General features: G+C 48.7%; 1 protein-coding gene across 3 annotated transcripts; it reads right to left on the reverse strand.

Moving 5' to 3' along the window:
- Positions 1–1,825: 1,825 nt before the first annotated feature.
- On the reverse strand, positions 1,826–14,760 carry LOC121573523 (E3 ubiquitin-protein ligase KCMF1). Of its 3 annotated transcripts, none has more exons than XM_041885582.2 (7): positions 14,561–14,760; positions 11,660–11,827; positions 10,918–11,057; positions 10,524–10,625; positions 10,043–10,220; positions 9,329–9,617; positions 1,826–3,473 (listed from the first exon to the last, which is right to left on the reverse strand). In XM_041885582.2, exons 1-7 carry the CDS (start codon positions 14,574–14,576, stop codon positions 3,185–3,187), a joined length of 1,182 nt encoding a protein of 393 aa, XP_041741516.1. In that variant the 5' UTR covers positions 14,577–14,760; the 3' UTR covers positions 1,826–3,184. The 3 variants fall into 3 exon arrangements, with proteins under 3 accessions (XP_041741516.1, XP_041741517.1, XP_045078473.1); XM_041885583.2 differs by lacking the exon at positions 14,561–14,760 and adding an exon at positions 14,295–14,425; XM_045222538.1 differs by lacking the exons at positions 11,660–11,827; positions 14,561–14,760 and adding an exon at positions 11,618–11,650.
- Between the last annotated feature and the right edge of the window lie 8,435 nt (positions 14,761–23,195).

Here is a 23,195-nt window from a genome sequence, read left to right on the forward strand (position 1 = left end):
CTATTTTCAGGTCTCTCCAGAGATGTTCGATCGGGTTCAAGTCCGGGATCTGGCTGGGCCACTCAAGGACATTCAGAGACTTGTCCCGAAACCACCCCTGCTTTGTCTTGGCTGTGTGCTTAGGGTCGTTGTCTTGTTGGAAGGTGAACCTTCACCCCAGTCTGAGGTCCTGAGCATTCTGGAGCAGGTTTTCATCAAGGATCTCTCTGTACTTTGCTCCGTTCATCTTTGCCTCGATCCTAACTAGTCTCCCAGTCCCTGCCGCTGAAAAACATCCCCACAGCATGATGCTGCCATCACCATGCTTCATCGTAGGGATGGTGCCAGGTTTCCTCCAGACGTGACGCTTGGCAATCTTGGTTTCATCAGACCAGAGAATCTTGTTTCTCCTGGTCTGAGAGTCCTTTAGTTGGTTCCAAACTTCTTCCATTTAAGAATAATGGAGACTACTGTGTTCTTGGGGACCTTCAATGCTGCAGAACTTTTTTGGTACCCTTCCCAGATCTGTGCCTCGACACAATCCTGTCTTGGAGCTCTACGGACAATTCCTTTGACCTCATGACTTGGTCTTTGCTCTGACATTCACTGTCAACTGTGGGACCTTATATAGACAGGTGTGTGCCTTTCCAAATCATGTCCAATCAATTGAATGTACCACAGGTGGACTCCAATCAAGTTGTAGAAACATCTCAAGGATGATCAATGGAAACAGGATGCACCCGAGCTCAAATTCGAGTCTCATTGCAAAGGGTCTGAATACTTATGTAAATAAGATATTTGCATAATACATTTGCACACAAAAAATTAAAACCTGTTTTTGCTTTGTCATTATGGGGTATTTTGTGTAGATTGATGAGGGGAAAAAATTATTAAATCAATTTTAGAATAAGGCTGTAACGTAACAAAATGTGGAAAACATCAAGAGGTCTGAATACTTTCCGAATGCACTGTATGCCATGCAGGTAGAGTTGAGCACGGTTAGTATGTAGCTAGCTACTGTGTTTGAACAAATCTCTGTGTAGTATGCAGGTCCAGGGAAACAGCTGTCTACAGGCACAGCCTTGTTTGTAGGACATGGGTTGGGCTGTGTTCATATGCACCAGGGGCTATTTGTCTCCATAGTGAGTGCAGTGTGTTGCTCACTGCTCAGTCATTCTAGTAGTAAAAAGGTGCAGCCATTGATGTGCATAGGTAGAGGTGAGAGGTCAAAGTACACAGGGTCCATTGTCCACTGGTCTTTAGGACCAGGGAAGTTGGTGCTGCACAGTAGTATTTTGTTGAGCCTTGTTTTTGTAACCCTGTTTGGTACACACCCAGTTAGATAAAATAACTCCTTAAAAAGGGATATTGCGAGATTTTGGCAATTAAGCCATTTTTCTACCTAAATACAATTTTAGATACTGTGGAGTATGCTACTTTACCTGTAGACGTCCAGTCATTGCCCAACTCTAGTTAGTATTGGCTCGCAAAACGACCTCTAACTTCCTTCATACTGCACGCAGAGACATAAAAATGGTATCCACAAGTTCACCTGACACTGGGAAGTAGAACATGGCTTACTTCCCAGAATCTCGCAGTATCCCTTTAAAGCCTAGCACATGGTGACCCATATACCCTTTTCACACTAGCAGACCGGAACCAAACTGTACTGGGTAAGGGTTGGATATTTTCCTTTTCACATTGTCCTTTCCAGCACAGTTCCAGCAACTATGGTGGATGCGTAATCAGGCCAGCTCAGTACAGCTTGGCTCGGCTCAGCTCAGTAGTGAAGAGCCCTATACAGTAGCCGAATAAGACATCATCACAAAGATCAAGAGGGAGGGGCTTGGTTTCATCAAAAGCTGTGCGCAGTTTATTGTAGTATTCTAAATGTACATTTAAAAAAACAAAGTCTGCCCATGTCCTAGAACCATTATGAAAGTTAACGCACAAATTCAATATACATCTCATTGTATTTTACATAGAGGATAAGAGTATAGGCATGGCGGTGGCATGATTCATTACAAGGCTTAAAAGAATCAGAGAAACAAAAAGAATAAATAGAAGGTGCTATCCTTACCTGAAATTAAAAAAATGTGGAATTTTTTTTTTTTCAGTCAAACAAAAAACAATGCCTGCAATGTGGAAAGTCTCGAGCTCCCCTTCCTCAACAAAGAAAGTAATACAAATTAACTTAGGGAGTCTGGGCCTACAGAAGCAGAGAGATGGAGAAGAGTAGAGTGCGATCGATGAGAATGGGAGACTAGTTCTTCTGTACAGGTGCATAAATTAGAAACAACATCTGGTGGTTACACACAGCTTGTCACTAAAACATCAACATCTAGGAAAAATGTTTTTCTGCTCCTAGTATTGTATTATTTTATCTGCTATGTGAATGCAGACGTCTCGAGTTTCTCTTGAGTTTTGCCGTTAGTGCAGCAAGTTGTTGTTATATTCAGACGATGTCACAGAGAGGGAAGGACCAACCGGAGCTGAGAGATAAACACATTGCATTGTTTTCTTTTTAAAGCTACTGCAGATTCCAATAGGTAGTGTTTTTCTATTTAAAATAAAACAAAAATTATTGACGTTTTTTTGCGATATTACATTTTTCTGAAAAACTCAATTATGTTTCAAGTAACCGTTTAAAATGGTTGACGAGAGAAAGCTTTGGGATATTTTTCTCTCTCCCTTTTTAATGATGAGGTCATTAAAAGTCATGCACGCTCCAAAGAACCTCATGCAGTAGTTTACCATCCAAGCACTTTTTATTTGTTAAGTCATAAATACACACAGCAGCTTCACCATTTGGTGTCTGATTCCTCTTCAGGTTTTGAATGTGGGGTATTTATAAGGAGAGCCTTTTGCATGAGAACAGGAAGAGAGATCTGCCACGTCTACCTAATGCTTACCTGCTAAAGGAAAAAAATAGTTATGTGGAACTGATTATCAACATTTGATATATATTTATATATATTGATTTATTTTCTCTCAATCTCTCGCTTGGCGCTGCACACTCATTCACTTGCACTTTCCCCAATCGCTCCCACTCTACTTTTTTATGGTTGTACACAAATGTAACAAAGGTGACAGGCCTGAAATTACAATCACCAAAAAACAAACCCAAAAACAGCCTGCTGCCCCGCCCGCCCGTCACTGGCAGTGGCAGCACAGAGGACAAAGTCTGCGTGGTGCTGGGATTACATCAAAGAGGAGGCGGTGGAGGTTCCTTAGAGCTCCTACAGCTGCTGTTGTAACCGCCAGTACCACTCTCCCTGAGGATGAGGTTCTCCAGGGCCACGTCTAAAGGCATGATATCCACGCAGCCCATGGCCCCGAAGCTGGCAAAGTCTCGCCGCTCATCCTCGTCCGAAGAGGAGCTCTCCTCGCGCATCAGCGTGCTCAGCAGCAGCTCCTGGACAAACAGGCTGCGGTCGGCACGCTCACCCTCCAGCGCCTGCCGTTCCACCTCCGACATCTTGGGCTCATTCAACCTGTAGGAGGACAGAGAGGAGGGTACCTGGTTAACACAGACCAGAGGGACTACGTGGAGGAAGTGGGAGTGCAGAGTGATGGGAGAGATGGTTCTAGGTAGTGAGAGAAGAGACCTGGGTAGGCCTGTGGGTGCTGAGAGAACAGACTGTGAGGTGGGAGACACCACGTAGGGGGGTGGGAGACACCACGTAGGGGGGTGGGAGACACCACGTAGGGGGGTGGGAGACACCACGTAGGGGGGTGGGAGACACCACGTAGGGGGATGGGAGACACCATGTCTGTGGGAGACACCATGTAGGGGGGTGGAAGACACCATGCCTGTGGGAGATACCATGTAGCGGGGTGGAAGACACCATGTCTGTGGGAGAAACCATGTAGCGGGGTGGGAGACACCATGTTTGTGGGGTGGGAGACACCACGTAGGGGGGTGGGAGACACCACGTAGGGGGGGTGGGAGACACCATGTCTGTGGGAGATAACATGTAGGGGGGTGGGAGACACCACGTAGGGGGGTGGGAGACACCATGTCTGTGGGAGACACCATGTAGGGGGGTGAAGACACCATGTCTTTGGGAGATACCATGTAGCGGGGTGAAGACACCATGTCTGTGGGAAATACCATGTAGCGGGGTGGAAGACACCATGTCTGTGGGAAACACCATGTAGGGGGGTGAAGACACCATGTCTTTGTGAGATACCATGTAGAGGGAAGGGAGACACCATGTCTGTGGGAGATACCATGTAGGGGGGTGGGAGATACCATGTAGAGGGGTGGGAGACACCATGTCGAGGGGTGGGAGACACCATGTCGAGCGGTGGGAGAAACCATGTATGTGGGAGACACCATGTAGGGGGGTGAATACACCATGTCTGTGGGAGACATCATATAGCTGGTGGAAGACACCATGTCTTTGGGAGACACCATGTAGGAGGGTGGGAGACACCATGTCTGTGGGAGATACCATGTAGCAGGGTGAAGACACCATGTCTGTGGGAGACACCATGTAGGGGGGTGGAAGACACCATGTCTGTGGGAGATACCATGTAGGGGGGTGGGAGACAATGTCTGTGGGAGATACCATGTAGGGGGGGTGGGAGATACCATGTAGCGGGTGGAAGACACCATGTCTTTGGGAGATACCATGTAGGGGGGTGGGAGACACCATGTAGGGGGGTGGAAGAGACCATGTCTGTGTGAGACACCATGTAGGGGGGTGGAAGAGACCATGTCTGTGGGAGACACCATGTAGGGGGGTGAAAGACACCATGTCTTTGGGAGATACCATGTAGAGGGATGAGAGACACCATGTCTGTGGGAGATACCATGTAGCGGGGTGGAAGACACCATGTCTGTGGGAGACACCATGTAGGGGGGTGAAGACACCATGTCTTTGGGAGATACCATGTAGCGGGCTGAAAACACCATGTCTGTGGGAGACACCATGTAGGGGGTGGGAGACACCATGTCTGTGGGAGATACCATGTAGCAGGGTGAAGACACCATGTCTGTGGGAGACACCATGAAGGGGGGTGGAAGACACCATGTCTGTGGGAGATACCATGTAGGGGGGTGGGAGACACAATGTCTGTGGGAGATACCATGTAGGGGGGGTGGGAGATACCATGTAGCAGGTGGAAGACACCATGTCTTTGGGAGATACCATGTAGGGGGGTGGGAGACACAATGTCTGTGGGAGATACCATGTAGGGGGGTGGGAGATACCATGTAGGGGGGTGGGAGAGACCATGTCTGTGGGAGACACCATGTAGGGGTGTGGAAGAGACCATGTCTGTGGGAGACACCATGTAGGGGGGTGAAAGACACCATGTCTGTGGGAGACACCATGTAGGGGGGTGAAGACACCATGTCTTTGGGAGATACCATGTAGCAGGCTGAAAACACTATGTCTGTGGGAGACACCATGTAGGGGGGTGGGAGACACCATGTCTGTGGGAGATACCATGTAGGGGGGTGGGAGACACCATGTCTGTGGGAGATACCATGTAGGGGGGTGGAAGACATCATGACTGTGGGAGATATCATGTAGGGGGGTGGGAGACACCATGTCTTTGGGAGAAACCATGTAGGGGGGTGGGAGACACCATGTCTGTGGGAGATACCATGTAGCAGGGTGAAGACACCATGTCTGTGGGAGATACCATGTAGGGGGGTGGGAGACACAATGTCTGTGGGAGATAACATGTAGGGGGGGTGGGAGATATCATGTAGCGGGTGGAAGACACCGTGTCTTTGGGAGATACCATGTAGGGGGGTGGGACACACCATGTAGGGGGGTGAAAGAGACCATGTATTTGGGAGATACCATGTAGAGGGATGGAAGACACCATGTCTGTGGGAGATACCATGTAGGGGGGTGGAAGACATCATGACTGTGGGAGATATCATGTAGGGGGGTGGGAGACACCATGTCTTTGGAAGACACCATGTAGGGGGGTGGGAGACACCATGTCTGTGGGAGATACCATGTAGCAGGGTGAAGACACCATGTCTGTGGGAGACACCATGTAGGGGGGTGGAAGACACAATGTCTGTGGGAGATACCATGTAGGGGGTGGGAGATACCATGTAGCGGGTGGAAGACACCATGTTTCTGGGAGATACCATGTAGGGGGGTGGGAGACAATGTCTTTGGGAGATACCATGTAGAGGGGTGGGAGACACCATGTCTGTGGGAGATACCATGTAGGGGGGTGGGAGATACCATGTAGGGGGGTGGGAGATACCATGTCTGTGGGGTGGGAGACACCACGTAGGGGGGTGGGAGACACCATGTCTGTGGGAGATACCATGTAGGGGGGTGGGAGATACCATGTAGGGGGGTGGGAGACACCATGTCTGTGGGAGATACCATGTAGGGGGTGGGAGACACCATGTAGGGGGGTGGGAGACACCATGTCTGTGGGGTGGGAGACACCATGTCTTTGGGAGATACCATGTAGGGGGGTGGGACACACCATGTAGGGGGGTGGGAGACACCATGTCTGTGGGAGATACCATGTAGAGGGATGAAGACACCATGTCTGTGGGAGATACCATGTAGGGGGGTGGAAGACATCATGACTGTGGGAGATATCATGTAGGGGGGTGGGAGACACCATGTCTTTGGAAGACACCATGTAGGGGGGTGGGAGACACCATGTCTGTGGGAGATACCATGTAGCAGGGTGAAGACACCATGTCTGTGGGAGACACCATGTAGGGGGGTGGAAGACACAATGTCTGTGGGAGATACCATGTAGGGGGGGTGGGAGATACCATGTAGCGGGTGGAAGACACCATGTTTCTGGGAGATACCATGTAGGGGGTGGGAGACACCATGTAGGGGGGTGGGAGACACCATGTAGGGGGGTGGGAGACACCATGTAGGGGGGGGTCGGAGACACCATGTCTGTGGGAGATACCATGTAGCGGGTGGAAGACACCATGTCTATGGGCGATACCATGTAGGGGGGTGGGAGACACCATGTCTGTGGGAGATACCATGTAGGGGGGTGGGAGACAATGTCTTTGGGAGATACCATGTAGAGGGGTGGGAGACACCATGTCTGTGGGAGATACCATGTAGGGGGATGGGAGATACCATGTAGGGGGTGGAAGACACCATGTCTATGGGCGATACCATGTAGGGGGGTGGGAGACACCATGTCTGTGGGAGATACCATGTAGCAGGGTGAAGACACCATGTCTGTGGGAGACACCATGTAGGGGGGTGGAAGACACAATGTCTGTGGGAGATACCATGTAGGGGGGGTGGGAGATACCATGTAGCGGGTGGAAGACACCATGTTTCTGGGAGATACCATGTAGGGGGTGGGAGACACCATGTAGGGGGGTGGAAGACACCATGTAGGGGGGTGGGAGACACCATGTAGGGGGGTGGGAGACACCATGTAGGGGGGTGGGAGACACCATGTAGGGGGGTGGGAGACACCATGTAGGGGGTGGGAGACACCATGTAGGGGGTGGGAGACACCATGTGGGGGGTGGGAGACACCATGTGGGGGGGGTCGGAGACACCATGTCTGTGGGAGATACCATGTAGCGGGTGGAAGACACCATGTCTATGGGCGATACCATGTAGGGGGTGGGAGACACCATGTCTGTGGGAGATACCATGTAGGGGGTGGGAGACAATGTCTTTGGGAGATACCATGTAGAGGGGTGGGAGACACCATGTCTGTGGGAGATACCATGTAGGGGGGATGGGAGATACCATGTAGGGTGTGGAAGACACCATGTCTATGGGCGATACCATGTAGGGGGGTGGGAGACACCATGTCTGTGGGAGATACCATGTAGGGGGGTGGGAGACAATGTCTTTGGGAGATACCATGTTGAGGGGTGGGAGACACCATGTCTGTGGGAGATACCATGTAGGGGGATGGGAGATACCATGTAGGGGGGTGGGAGATACCATGTAGGGGGGTGGGAGATACCATGTAGGGGGGTGGGAGATACCATGTCTGTGGGGTGGGAGACACCACGTAGGGGGGTGGGAGACACCATGTCTGTGGGAGATACCATGTAGGGGGGGTGGGAGATACCATGTAGGGGGCTGGGAGACACCATGTCTGTGGGAGATACCATGTAGGGGGTGGGAGACACCATGTAGGGGGGTGGGAGACACCATGTCTGTGGGGTGGGAGACACCATGTCTTTGGGAGATACCATGTAGGGGGGTGGGAGACACCATGTAGGGGGTGGGAGACACCATGTCTGTGGGAGACACCATGTAGGGGGGGGTCGGAGACACCATGTCTGTGGCAGATACCATGTAGCGGGTGGAAGACACCATGTCTATGGGAGATAGACATGGTGTCTTCCACCCCCCTACATGGTGTCTCCCACAGACATGGTGTCTTCCACCCTCCTACATGGTATCTCCCACAGACATGGTGTCTCCCACCCTTCTACATGGTATCTCCGACCCCCCTACATGGTGTCTCCCACCCCCCTACGTGGTGTCTCCCACCCCCCTACGTGGTGTCTCCCACCCCCCCTACGTGGTGTCTCCCACCCCACAGACGTGGTGTCTCCCACCCCACAGACATGGTGTCTCCCACCCCCCTACGTGGTGTCTCCCACCCCCCTACATGGTATCTCCCACAGACATGGTGTCTCCCACCCCTCTACATGGTATCTCCCACCCCCCTACATGGTGTCTCCCACCCCACAGACATGGTGTCTCCCACCCCCCTACGTGGTGTCTCCCACCCCACAGACATGGTGTCTCCCACCCCACAGACATGGTGTCTCCCACCCCACAGACATGGTATCTCCCAAAGACATGGTGTCTCCCACCCCCCTACATGGTATCTCCCACAGACATTGTGTCTCCCACCCCCCTACATGATATCTCCCCCACCATGTAGGGGGGTGGAAGACATCATGTCTGTGGGAGATACTATGTAGCGGGGTGGAAGACACCATGTCTGTGGGAAACACCATGTAGGGGGGTGGGAGACACTATGTCTGCAGGAGATACCATGTAGCGGGATGGAAGACACCATGTCTTTGGGAGATACCATGTAGGGGGGTGGGAGACACCATGTAGGGGGGAGGAAGACACCATGTCTGTGGGAGACACCATGTAGAGGGGTGGGAGACACTGTCTGTGGGAGATACCATGTAGGGGGGTGGAAGACACCAGGAGGATAATGAGCAGGGAGAGACCACGTCACAGGGAGTTCATAGGAACAACTCGGGTCCTGGGAGCTGTAACAATGTGGTAGAAGGCCAGAAGGGCCTGAGATGTCAAGTCTGCAGAGCCTTGATCCATTTATAAAAACAGTAAAGTAAGTAGAAGGCTCTGTCCACGAGTAGACAACTCACCGTGTGAGCAGGAACTGGGAGCTGTGGGAGGCCATAGAATTGCTCTCGGCCACGCCGGCAGAGTTGGCGACGGCGCTGGGCTGTGGGATGGTGGCGCTGATGTTGCCGCCGGGGTTAGAGCGTCGTGTGGCGTTCCTGGCCGTCTCCAGCTGCTGCCGGGCCACCTGGGCCTGCTGGCGCTCCAGCTGCAGCTGCATCTGTAACTGCTGCAGCTGAGACGCAGACGGGCCCGACGAGTTGAGCTGGCCGCCCGCCGAGCGCCGCACGCCCGACAGCTGAGACAATAGCTCTGTGGGAATGGGGAGGGGAGACAGATGAAGAGAAGTGTTTGAGTTTCTTTTGGTGACAGTCAAATGAACATTCTCCAGTATAGACAGGTTGGTGGGAGACACCATACTACTGTAGGGGAGTCACAGAGCTTTTGACAAGAGACATTACACTGTGTTTGCAGGTTATACGACATTGGAGACAGGAGCCATGCAGTCTCATGGAGAGATAAAAGAAGTGAAATGAATAGTCAAATGACTCCATGAGTAACCAAGTAAAACAGACTGTAGTCTACACCGACAGGGCCAGTTCTACCCAAATACCCAGCACATAGGAGCCAGAAGAGGGGAGAAACTGTACATTCTCTTATCCATTTCTATGAGGAAGAGCCTGTTTGCAATTATACTGACAGACAGACAGACTGGTCAGACCAGGTGCACTGCTCACCTGCTATGGGGTCCATGGCTTCCCTGTTACTGGGGGAGTAAGAGGAGCTCTGTGAAGAGGAGAGCCCCCCGGTGGAGCTGCTAGTAAAGTGCATGTTGGTCCTGCGTGCCCTAGGACCGCCCAGCCCGCGACCATGGTGGAACATCCGACGCACGTGCCGGACGCCACTGGACTCATCGTAAACACAGTGGGTTAAGGAGCACAGATCAAGGGGTTCGCTAGTAACTGGAATAATAACATCCACAGAGGTGTATAGTAATTACATCCACAGAGGTGTATAGTAATCACATCCACAGAGGTGTATAGTAATCACATCCACAGAGGTGTATAGTAATCACATCCACAGAGGTGTATAGTAATCACATCCACAGAGGTGTATACACTCAGAGGCAGGTAGGCGCACACATACACATAACACACACACACACACACACACACACACACACACACACACACAGAGTAGAGCTGCGTAAAAGGATATTAAGTCTCTAGGTGCTCGGTGTTCAAGTGTGAGATGAGCAGCAAAGTCGTCAGTCACATGATTGGGGTCCCCGCCCGGCAACGCAGCACATATTGGACAGATCTGAAATGAAGAAAGCAGTAAGCACCCTCTGGATATATTCAACTGACCATTCACAAGCATCAGTTGTAAAAAATAATTATTTGAGAATTGCATTACTGCTTCCATGAGCCCTGGAATCCAAGTTGGATGTATGAGATGTCATTGGATGCAATGTTTCCCCTAGAAACATTATATTGAAACCAATGGAGGCCACATTTTTTCAGGCAGAAGGGTAACAGAGCAAGACTGAGGGACCAGACTCTCCTGTCTTAGTGAAGCTAGATGAAACACTAGGATGATATCCCCCACTTACCACCTCTGTGGAAGTCTCTGCATGCTCTGAGGTGACATGCTCCTGTAGGGATGTCTCTGTGTAGCCCATTTTACCACAGTACGGACAGGAAAAGCTCTGGGGCTGCTCTACTGAGAAAGCCTCGCCGCCGTAATACAGGTCTGCAAAGCAAAACAATCCACACCACCATCACCATAACACAACAAACGTCTTATATCAAATAATAATCATATTGAATTTGTAGAGCACATTTCACATGCTCAACGCGCATAAGGCAGAAAACAAAGACAAAAAAAAAATATATATATATATATATCTCACCACGCAAATACACTGAAAGCAGAAGGATCATCAAAAATCTAATGACCTGACCAGGAAGAACTACAAGACAGCCCTGCTGGGCCACCTGACCAGGAAGAACTTCAAGATAGCCCTGCTGGGTCACGTGGTCAGGAAAAAACTCCTGTCCCTTCTCATAATGTAACATGTTTAATCTGCGTGTCATCCTTACCAAAGTCTACCCTGGTTAATCTACACTGCGTGGCGTGCTTACCAAAGTCTACCCTGGTTAATATACACTGCGTGGCGTGCTTACCAAAGTCTACCCTGGTTAATATACACTGCATGGCGTGCTTACCAAAGTCTACCCTGGTTAATCTACACTGCGTGGCGTGCTTACCAAAGTCTACCCTGGTTAATATACACTGCATGGCGTGCTTACCAAAGTCTATCCTGGTTAATATACACTGCATGGCGTGCTTACCAAAGTCTATCCTGGTTAATATACACTGCATGGCGTGCTCCGACGTGTGTCTCGTTGTGGTGGCTCCGCTCTCGTAGCACGACGCGCACAGGTCGTAGTCGTAGCAAATTAAACACTTGTACCGGCGCCCTCTGAAGTTCCCTTTTAAACACGCGTCACAGCTCACACCTGCAAAACAAGGGGGAGGATTGAATGTCAAAATGTATAGGCTAATTGCCCATTAGCGTTGTGTCGTAGGACACTGTGTGCAGACAATCAGAAAGAGAGAAAGAAAGATTACAGTCTGGTCCTACGCTGGCTGACCCTCATCAGCATGTGCTTGGCATTGGCACTTATCCACAAATGCGAATGGAGAGGAATTTTTCTAATCCACCGAATGTCAATAGCAAGTCATTAACGAATGCTGTGTGTAACTGGCTAGCACAGAATAATAGGGGCCCATCTTATCCGGTTCTCATGCATTTGTACGCATTATTTTGCATTTGTTGTTGCTTGGGCAATAAATGCAAACGCAAAACAGACCTTTAGATCACAATGCAGTAAATTAAGCAGGCCTAAACAGCAGATGGACAGGCAAGAGATGATCAGGAGAACAGAAACAGTGTATAGACAAAGTGACAATTAAAGAAACATAAAAGACACCAAACTGTCCTCTAGCTGACCCTCCGTGGTTTTTCTCTATCATCATATCAAGTGGTGGATTGCTGTGCTACTGTACTGATACACACATGGTCATTTCCTCCTTCAGACAGGCACTATGTAAACTGCTATAACCACCACCTCCACTTTGATACTGCTGCTGATATGAGACCATTTCACCGCTGTCATAAAGCCAAGGCATTTGACACATGTCCCTCCTTCGGCCACTGACAAAGCCAGATACAAAGTAGTGAAACTGAAAAAGGTTAGGCTATGCTGCTGTTCATTGCTCACATTTAGGGTGTGTTCGTAAATTCACTCTGGAGTGCCAGAGTGCGCTCTGGGTGATCGTAAATTCAGAGAGTTGTCAGATTGTCCATTCGTAAATTCAGAGCGTTGTCAGATTGTCCCGTTTGTAAATTCAGAGCGGTTCGCTCTTGGAGCGTTCAGAGCGCACACTGGACGCTCTGGCCGAGGGGTAGGGTTGATCCGAGCGTTCTGACCTAACAACGGCAGTCAAGCACCCAAGCTAACTGGCTAAAGTTGGCTAGCTTGCTAGCTACTTCCAGACACAAATGAGAGGACACCTCACTGACAATTTTACTCGCCCTAGCTGAGCTGGTTAGGCTGTTTTCATGTTATCTAAGGCAGGGTTTCCCAAACTTGGTCCTGGTCCTGCCTCCCCCCCAAAACGTGCACTCCACTCGGGGGGGGGGGCCCAGGACCGAGTTTGGGAAACCCTGATATAGAGCGTTGGTGTGCTGCTGGCAACAATTTAATTACGTTTTTTTGCCGACGTTTACTGACAACAGTCATATTCAACGGGTGTTGCGCGTTCGTAGATTCATCAGTTATTCTGCGCTCTGGCATACTCAGACGAGAGTGCTCTGAAATTGGAGTAGATAGACAGAATTAATTTACGAACACACCCAGTCAGACATTTCTGAGAACTTCTGTACTAATCTATCATTCAATTGTCTGGATTCTCCAAATTCTCAAATTGAGAATCTGCCCTTGCTGGATAACACAACAGCACTTGACTTTCCATCCTTGATGACAACAAAGCACTAATGGAATAAAACACCCCTTGCTACACTCTCAAGTGGTTTTCAGAGGCCTGGTGTCTGTCACACCTAAAGGTGTGCTGTTTAGGAAAACATCCTACTTGGAACCTGTATGTCATTTTGATATAGCTATGGAGGGACAGCGAGACAGAGAACACTTTCACCATACACTGACTTCATGACAGGCCTTCATATGTGCACAGATCCTTAGTTAGCTAACGTTATAGGAAAAAGATCCAGACCTGGCTAGTCATCCAGACCTAATATGACACAGTCCAACAAGTGTAGCAAGCCAGACAGAGATGTCTAAGTAGATATCATCAAGTAGGTTAAGGCCGGGTGTTCTCCAAAACCGTGCTCTAACAGGGTTAACTTAGCTAGCTAACATCAGCTGATTATACTAGTTAACGTTAGTTCGCTAGCATACTCTACGGATCCAATAAGTTAGCTTACTAGCTAATGAATTTCACCAGAATAAAGGTAGTTAGATAACGTGAATTAAGTGAAGGTAGAAGACGGTTAGCTAGATAGTTAGCTGGCTAGCTGCCTAGTTAGGTTTGGGCCACTGTGACTGAGGCCTCAAACTACCTTGATGACAGTGCATTCAGTGATCAAACCCTTCTTGGGTGGCATGGAGTATTTCAGCACAAAGTCCAGTTAAATAACCAGTTAACTAACTACCTACGAAAACAATATATGTGGCCATACCAACACACACCACGTATTCACCCTTCCTAAAAAAAGATGCCAGCCTGGACACTTAACTACTAGGCTAACGACGTTGTCATTGAAGAAAGCTAGCTAGCTAACATCCTGGCTATAGCAACTGACTGTCGGACCATCAGTTTAGCTAGCTAGGTAGATAGTTAGCAAGCTACCTAGCATGAGCGAACTCGCTTGAATAAGAAAAGGTCGCTCAATAAAAGTATTACTTATTTGAAACATGACTGTTCATAAATCCGGAGACTGTCGTTAACAAGAATTAGCCTGGTTCTAATCAGCAATCTACTCAGTAATCAGGAGGTTGAGAAAATTCATGGTGGCCGCCATCATGAGCCATGTCCAATGCATTGCAATACAAAACATGGCAACCCACTGACCAACCCTAGGAAGCTAATGTTAGCTTTCTAGCTAGCTACCTAGTTAGCAAGCTTCAGTGCTCAGTCTGCGACGCTATGGACGTCTATTTTTCACATACCCTCATGTCGGGACATCCTACAGACGATGACACAGCCCCCTCCTCGGCCTCCCTGGCACGGATCACGCGGAAAATATACAGCTATTGAGGGATAAACCTGGGGCTCTATTTCGTATTTTCTCTTTAAGATGGATCCTTAGCTTACAGTTCTCTGCTTCCCCCTCCCTGGCTGTCACGAAGAAGTACATAGACAGAGCATTCGCAGTCTGCTGAAGAAACACTAGGGGGTGCCCTTCACAATAATGTGGTAGTTCAACTGAAGAGGGTAAAAACAAATATCAGCCCATAGAAATAGAATCCATTTTATGATTCAGCCACTGTAATCCAAATTTGAGACAATAAAGCTATTTACCCAATGACTAGTTTGTTGTAAAAAAAAAAATATATATATATATATATATTTATATACTATATATACAAAAGTATGTGGACTGTTGATGATCACAAGTTTACTGGAGAACGGAGACCAAGTAGAGACTTTCGGACAAGGTGGATAATTGTATAATATGAGGCAGTTTATTCAGAGGTAAAGATATCTGTAAATAGCGTGCACGGACCCGTTCGTCAACCTCGTAGGGAGATATCAGATAATTGTATTAAATACGAAGCCCCAACACAAGATGGGTCATGCACATGATTTTAGTCAGACCAAGCTATAACATAATATATTTACTACGACAAATCCCTCTCTTCACGTCTCCCCAGAGACGTGACCAAGTAACAGTAAAGAAGGAAAACTTAAGACGTGACACAAGCTAACAGTGTAATTGGCAAAATAGGGAAAACTTTATCAGAAGATAAAGTTTTGATTCCCCCTCTTCACGTCTCACAAGAGACGTGACATAAAGCTTAAATGCTGCAATTTGGCAAAATAGGGAAAACTTTATCAGAAGATAAAGTTTTACATTCCCCCTCTTCACGTCTCACAAGAGACGTGACAAAAAAGCTTAAATGCTATTCATCATCCAGATATCCTTGGTCAGCATCGTCAATAGCAAGCAAAGGAAACATCTGACCGTTATCTGCAGGATGTGGATCAATAGCGGTGGTTATAATCCTGGTTGTCAGCGTCCGTATGCATGGAATGCAACAGCATCCACAAAGCACTAGAATTGCCGCAAAAACAGAGATGGATACAAGTATAGAAGAAACAAGCGTTTTATATTTACCAAACGCATCCATCCAAGAGTCCCACATTGAAGTATCCACCCCCTGAGTGACTCTTCATTTTGCCATTAAGAGTTCGTAACCCTTCCAGGGCGACAGTCAAGCTGCCATCTGTGGCTGTATTGTTGGGAATAAAGGTACAACATTGTTCACCAAACATAGCACATACTCCTCCTTTTTCAGCCAGGAGCATGTCGACAGCAATACGATTTTGGAAAGCCATGAGAGAGGTCGCAGCCAACTGGCCATGCACCGCCTCAAAACCTTGTTGTGTCCAATTGCCTAATTTTTGAACATTAAAATGGACATAATTGATTCTGTCAACATTTTTATTAATTGTGCACCACCAGCAAAATGAAGATTCAAAACCTGCGGCTACTTGGTCAATCAATTTATACTCATCTGGTACCCCCTAGGGACCCCAATTGCATCAATGTAGGTTGGGTCCCCATGAGTAGAGCCCACAGCGCGCCTGGTCCTGGTAGGATTTAAGTCAGACACATGGGTCACCAGCTCCTGAACACCTGTTGGATACACAGAAATTGGTAGCAAAGAGAGACTAGTGCACAGGTGCCTGTGGCATTTCCAGGCAGTCCATCAAACAGATGAACGCCTCCACACCACCACCAGACATCAGCCCTGGAAACAGGTTTAAACTCAGCATTAGGCGTATAGATAAACCGACACCATCCAACAGGTACCATACCCAACAATGGTAGACCTTTCGTGAGATTAACACAGGTAAAGTTAGCTCTAGCCACCTGATAGGAAAAAAATTGGTTTCTTAGTTGCTTTAGTAACCAAGGGATGAACTACGTCCCATAGTGTACAATTGGCGGAAGGGTTGTCATGTTTCATGACAGACAGGAAGCATTCTGGCGTAATGGCGGCAGGGATAATGCGAAGCAATGGCCGTGCCTCCATACAAACCACACAACTCTGATGAGTCACCTTTGCCGCTTCCTCAGTCAACAAGAGCCAGTTGTTAGAAAGGCCGGAGACACCTGTAGCGGTCAGGATTGCATCATCCAAAGTAGGTGGAGTGGTAAGTAAAATAATAGAATTATTCTTATTACCATTTTCATTAATAGCCTGTGCTTTTGTGTTATTAATATGACAAATTCGAACCTTCCAATAGACTGGTGCAGTGGTACAGCTTACATAAGGAGCAAGTCTAAAGTCCTGGCAGCCTAATGCAATACCAGGATAGATAGTAAATTTGAGTCCTTTAGAGTTTTTTGTCAAAGTCAAGAGTTTCCTCCATTGTTTTCCTAATGTAGTGGAGGTGCAACTGGACCAGTCATAATTAGTCTCACATACCAAGTTTGTCCAAGTCCAATCGCTATGGGTGTCCCCCACTGTCATATACCAGTCCCAGTCACGGTAGTAGGTCAGTTTTCTGAAGTCTACCCACGGCACTGTCGCAGTAGTGGTAACATTAAAGGGTATACATAATGTGGTGCTTCTATACAATTGTCTGGGCCTACAGGAAAGGGTGTTAGAGACAACTTGTCGTTTATTTACGTGGTGGCTGTGGCTTACATTCTGATCTGGGCTCAATGTGTCGGAGTGCAGGTTGGTCGGACGTATGGTTGTGGCATTGAATGTGTCGTTAGGTTTACTAGTGGGTGTAATGGGTGTCTGTGTCATGTGCTGTACTGACCAGAGTATGATTCCTAGAGTAACCCCAATAGTTACAATCAACAAAACAAGGAGTGGAGCAGAGCACCCCAGTCTCTCCCATGGTGGTCTGTCCCTCCTCTGTCTTTCCCCCTCCAGTATCTGAAGATGGGAGTCTCCTCCACATATTCAGATAGTGTTGGTGTCAAGAATTTGATCCGAATTTAATGTGATTAAATCACTTCTGACTTCAGTCAGGGTTCTGGAAGGAGTTGGTGCTGGTGTACAATGTGTCAAGTGGTGCCAAGGTGCGCCTGATTTACCTTTGACCTGGACTGAGTGTGAAGTAACCTCCTTCACTTCGTACGGTCCAGTCCACCTGGGATCTCGCCACTTTCTCTTGTGAACCTTGATCCTTACCCAGTCGCCAACTTTTACCTTCAGCAGCGCCGGATCTCCCGTCAGCTCCCCCTCTTGGACCTTGTGAATCTGTTTGGAGAGAGCTGCAGAGAGTTCCGTTAGTTTTCTCACATATTCAGACATTACAATTTGTTGTACATCAAGGGCGGGCATATGACCTCCCTCCCTTGGTGGACCAGGCATGACTCTACCAGTCATAATCTCATGTGGAGAGAGATGGGTGCCTGCTCCTGGAGAGGCTCTCATGGCCATCAACGCCAGGGGCAGAGCTTCAACCCACGTCAACTTTGAACCTGCACATACCTTGGCTATCTTAGCCTTCAAAGTTTGATTGGCGCGTTCCCACGAGGCCCTGAGATTGCGGCCGGTACACAGACCCAAACTTGTGCACAATGCCGAACCTCTCCTCCACCTGTCTCAGGTGTTGGTTACTGAAATGGGACCCGTTGTCGGATCGAATTTGTCTTGGAACCCCATACCTTGGTATGAGTTCAGTCTGCAGCCACTTAATAACTGACCTAGCATCCTCACGTGCTGTTGGTATTGCCTCAACCCATTTGGAGAATCGATCTACCATTACCAATAAGTACCTTTTCCCATTAGTTACATTATCAGCCCCCCATGTCAGTGTAATCTATGCTAATGTCCTGAAAACATGCATTAGGTACTGGGTATGAACCCATGGGTGTTTGGAAAGGTTTCTTTGGGTTGTGGCTGCCACAAATGCTGCACTCATCACAAAACAAGTCTGTCATGTCCTTAATGTGTGGGTGCCACCAAATATGGGAAACCTTCTGTAAAGTTTTGAGTTTCCCTTCATGGGTGGGCCCATGAGCCTCACGTATCAGCTCGGGGCAGAGATTAGCTGGGGCCACCAACCTGCCGTCATGGCATCTCCAAAGTTCATCAGGTCCTTTGGTGGCTCCCATCTGTCCCCATACCGAGTGCTCATACGGGCCCGCTGTGAATTGTAGTTCCTTTATGTGTTGGTCTGTGAGTTCTGTTCTAGCTGGTTGAGTCTGCAGCACCATCTGTCTTGGAGTGTAGCCCCCAGCTTTCTTGGCTGCTTTGTCAGCTGCGTCATTTCCCTCGCTGACTTTGTTCTTGAGTTGCTGATGTCCTTTGCACTTCATGATGGCCACCTGCTCAGGTAGTGAGACTGCTTTTATCAGTCTCTCCATTTGTGCCTTGTGTTTGATCGGAAGGTTTCCTGTTGTGGTGAAGTTACGTCTGACCCATTGTGGTCCATCTGTATGGACTGCTCCATGAGCATATGCTGAGTCAGTGTAGATGTTCACAGTCTTTCCTTCAGCCTTTTCCAGGGCTTGAGTCAAACCAATGATCTCAGCTAGTTGGGCTGAGGCAGGTTGTGGGATGATGTCTGATTCCAGGGTCACGTGTGACCCGTCTGGAAGCTGCTGTACCACTGCATATGCTGCTATGTTCCCTTCTTCTCCTCTATAGCAGCATCCATCGGTGTACAACCATAGATCAGGATTGGTAAGGGGTTCGTTTCCCAAGTCTGGTCGCAGTTTCAGTTCCTGTGCCGCCCTCTCTTCGCAGGAGTGTGCCAACCCTTCTTCTGCATTGAGTGCGTCTGCCATGTTTTTGTCGGTGTTGACAAAAGTAATGTGTGATTGGGTGCATTTATTCTGGATTTTGTTCTTTCTTTCAGCGCTGAACGTGAATTCCTTGCTCATCAGATATGCTGCAACCCCATGGTGCGTATGGATTTCCAATTTGTGGCACATTACCAGGTGGGCGGGTTTTTCAATAGCTTTTGCCACTGCAGCCACGTACCTGGAACATGTTGTCTGACCTGCTTCAATATGGTCCAACTTAGAGGAATGATACATCAGTACTCTTCTCTCCCCCCTCTTGTTTCTGAAAAAGGATGGAAGAAGTGAACCCCTCCTTTTCAGAAACATCAAGATGAAATTTGTTTTTGTAGTCGGGTGCTGTCAGAGCTGCTGCCACCGAGAGATCGGTTTTTAGGAGAGCAAATGCTGTTGATGCTTCAGGTGTCCAGGTAAGTGAGGAGTGTAAGTTTCTTGGTCCTGCTTCTCTCACTATTTCTCTCAGTGGTTCAGTCCTGGATGTGTAGTCAGGGATGTGGGTACGGCTGTACCCTGTCAACCCCAGGAAGGACAACATGCCTGACACTGTGATGGGACGTGGATGATGGAGTATGGAATCTCGGTGGGATTTCGAGAGACCAGCACCTTCTCCTGAGATTTCTCTGCCAAGGAAAAGGACAGTTCTGCGACAGGACTGGACTTTGCTCATTTTGACCTTGTAGCCTTTGACAGCCAAGAAGTCAAGTAGGGTTTTTGTCATTTGTAGACAGAGATCAGATGTGGGAGCCCCCAGCAAAAGGTCATCTACATATTGGATGAGTATCACTCCTTCAGGGATTTTCAATTCAGCCAGGTGTGTCTTTAGGATATGATTGAAGATTCCGGGAGAACACCTGTAACCCTGTGGAAGAACCGAATACGTATACTGTTGATGTTCATATGTGAAGGCAAAGAGAGGCTGTGAAGCCTCATCCAGTGGAATGCTGAAGAAGGCATTAGCCAGATCCACAACGGTGAAGTATTGGTGTTTTGGTGAGAGATTACTCAGTGTAATGTGAGGGTCAGGGACAGGTAGGTCAATGGGTGCAGTGACGTCGTTCACTGCTCGGAAGTCTTGTACCATCCGGTATGTTTCACCTCCTGTTTTCAAGACTGGTAAGATTGGTGTGTTCCATGGAGACACAGTGCGATATATGACACGAGCTCCCAACAACCCATCTATGGTTGGTTTGATCCCCATGGTCTGTTCAGGTTTCAGACGGTACTGTGTTCGGTAGATAGGAATTTGATCAGGGTTGAGTAAGGTGATGGTGACTGGTGCCACCTGTAGTTGTCCAACATCAAATGGGGTGTGTGTCCATATGCCTTCATCAATGGTGGAAAGCAGTGCTTGTGATGAGGGGTGGTCTGTGTAAGGTTTACCATGGTGTCTTGGGAGAGTCAAACGTTCAGGAAGGCAATGTTCCTCTGTGTCAACTGTCATAAACCTCCACATGTTCTCAGTGGTGGCTTTGGTTATTCCTGGAGTTTGGGTGGGTTCCCACTGGAGTTTGGATGCTCTTCTGATCATAGGCCCAAGGCTCCTTGCTTCAAAACCGTTTCCAACTGCCAGTGTAACATGGGGAGCAGATTCTTCGCCCAGTAGGTACCAGGATTTCAAATGGGAAGGTAGGATAACCGGAGCAGCCACTCCTTCCTGTCCACACACTATGGTACAACATCTGATTGTTGGTGTCAGGTGCATCATGTTTTCATCCCAGTCATCGGTATATGGGTTGACATCATTATCAGTCACATTAAGTGTACAGTGGATTTCAGCTTGAGGAGTCTTGTATGGGTGAAATGTATAAATGAGTTGTCTCAGCTGGTTGAACTTGAATTGAACCTCAGGGGTTCCTTGGCCGGATTCGATGCACTTCAACCAGTATATTTCTTGGGTCAGGGAGAGCACTGGGGTTGGGATGATGGGTAGCATCAGCACCCTAACTGGATGAACTGGTGTGGAGGTAATGGGATCAATGGAAACCTCCACACCCTTTTCGGTAAGGTAGATTGAACATTTCAGTTTGCACAATAGGTCCCTTCCTAATAGGTTGATTGGACAGTTGGGACAATATAGGAATTGATGCTTCAAATTGGAAGGGCCCCATTGGAAGAGCAATGGTATGGTCTTGTTTTGTGCTTCGGGTGTTCCTGATACCCCCACCACCTGTATTGATTCCGAAGAGAGTGGTTGACGAGATCTTATGGCAGAGTACGTACATCCTGTATCTACCAAAAATTGGTGGGTAACTCCCTCCACTTCACACATGACAGTTGGTTCAGTATGAAGTGGAAAATGCTGACCCCCATTCCCGTTCTGTGGTGGTGGGCAGCTTCAGGGCCAGGGAGGATATTCGTCTGACATGCCCTGGAAGGTAGGAGCTGGCTGCTGGTTAGGCTGTTGGTTTGGGTCTTGTTGTGGGTGGTTATATGCTGGTAGGGCAGCATGTGGCTGGTACATCGGTCTTGGGCCTCCTCTTGATCTGAAGGCATAACCTCTACCCCTGTTTGCCAGCCAGTGTTGCTGTTGCGGACTAGGTGGTAATGGACACCATCTGACAGAGTGGCCATATTGATGACAATTGTAACAGGCCCCCCTATTACCTTGTGGCCTTGGCTGTCCCCATTGAGTCTGGTATGGTGCCACCGGTGGCTGATACGGTGGAGTTGGTGCTTGATAGTATGGCTGAGGCACCATTGCGATCGTTGGGAGTGTTGTTGGAGGCGGCTGTTGTGTTTGTATCATTTGTGAGACAGTTTTTTCAATTATTTGAGAAATGTCAGGTTGGTCTTCAGCCACCATCTGTTTCTTTGGCTTATCTCCCTTCTGTGCCTCTTTCAGTTGTAGTTTGAGCAGCTGCACCTGCAGGGATTGGACATGTGTTTCCGCCCCTCCCTTGTCTTTGTTGTATTGGGTGATGTGATGATGAACATGGGAGCTAAACTGCGCCCTAGGGAGTGCCATTAATCCCACAGTTCCCCTTAGTTTGGTTCGAACGTCACTTGGGGTCCCGCTCACCACCATCTCTTTCCACATGCTGCACGTGGTGTCGGAGTGATCATATGGTTCGTCATGGACCGTTCTCCAGGTGGTTTTGGCCCTGTCCAGGTAGGCAGCTGGCTGTTCCCCAGGGCCGATGGTAAAGAGGTCAGTGTTGCATGGTTTCGTTCGGTAGGATATGCCCTCCTCAGAACTTCCCACAACACAGTTCTATAGACTTCCGGTGGCGTCACACCTCCGCTCTTTTCCAGACCTGCCTCTCTTGTCAGTACCATCATGGTGGTGTGATCTGTGGCCCTGGCCAAGAGTGCCTTCATGTCTGCCAGAGCAAGCCTAAATCCAGATGTAAGGGTTTGAAGTTGCAACAGCCAAGCAGACGCTCCACCATGGAGGCTGGGCATCTGATCCATCAGGGGCGGTCAGGTCAGTCATCTTCCAGGGTTGGTATTCTTCATGTTGTCGGTCTGCTGTTGGTCTAAGTGGCATTTGGGAGTTCAATCCCCTTTCCCTGAGTCTGGCAGATTTTCTGATGGGTTCATGCAAGTCAACAACTTCCCCCACCATCACCCCTTTCAAGGCCCAGGTCTTCCCCTTCTCTGCTTCTTCTATTATGGTGGTGTTATGTGACGCCTGTCCCTGACACGCATCCCACTCAGCCTCATAGGTTTTTTTCTTCCTTCCTTTGTTCTCCTTCATCATCCTCACTTGGTGGGTCCCCGATTGAGACCCCCGTGAGCTTCTTAATGAGCCGGACCCTATCGACCCCCAAAGCTCATTGTCCCCTGCACCCCCTTCTGTCATGGATTGG

Source organism: Coregonus clupeaformis, chromosome 9, assembly GCF_020615455.1.
Source record: "Coregonus clupeaformis isolate EN_2021a chromosome 9, ASM2061545v1, whole genome shotgun sequence".
NCBI lineage: Eukaryota > Metazoa > Chordata > Actinopteri > Salmoniformes > Salmonidae > Coregonus > Coregonus clupeaformis.

Excerpts from the sequence above, each read along its gene's own strand:
- LOC121573523 (XM_041885582.2), bottom strand. Across the intron at positions 10,626-10,917 it reads CAGAGACTTCCACAGAGGTG|ATCTGTCCAATATGTGCTGC; the intron begins GTAAGTGGGGGA and ends TCTTCATTTCAG. Across the intron at positions 10,221-10,523 it reads ACCGAGCACCTAGAGACTTA|GATGAGTCCAGTGGCGTCCG; the intron begins ATATCCTTTTAC and ends CACTGTGTTTAC.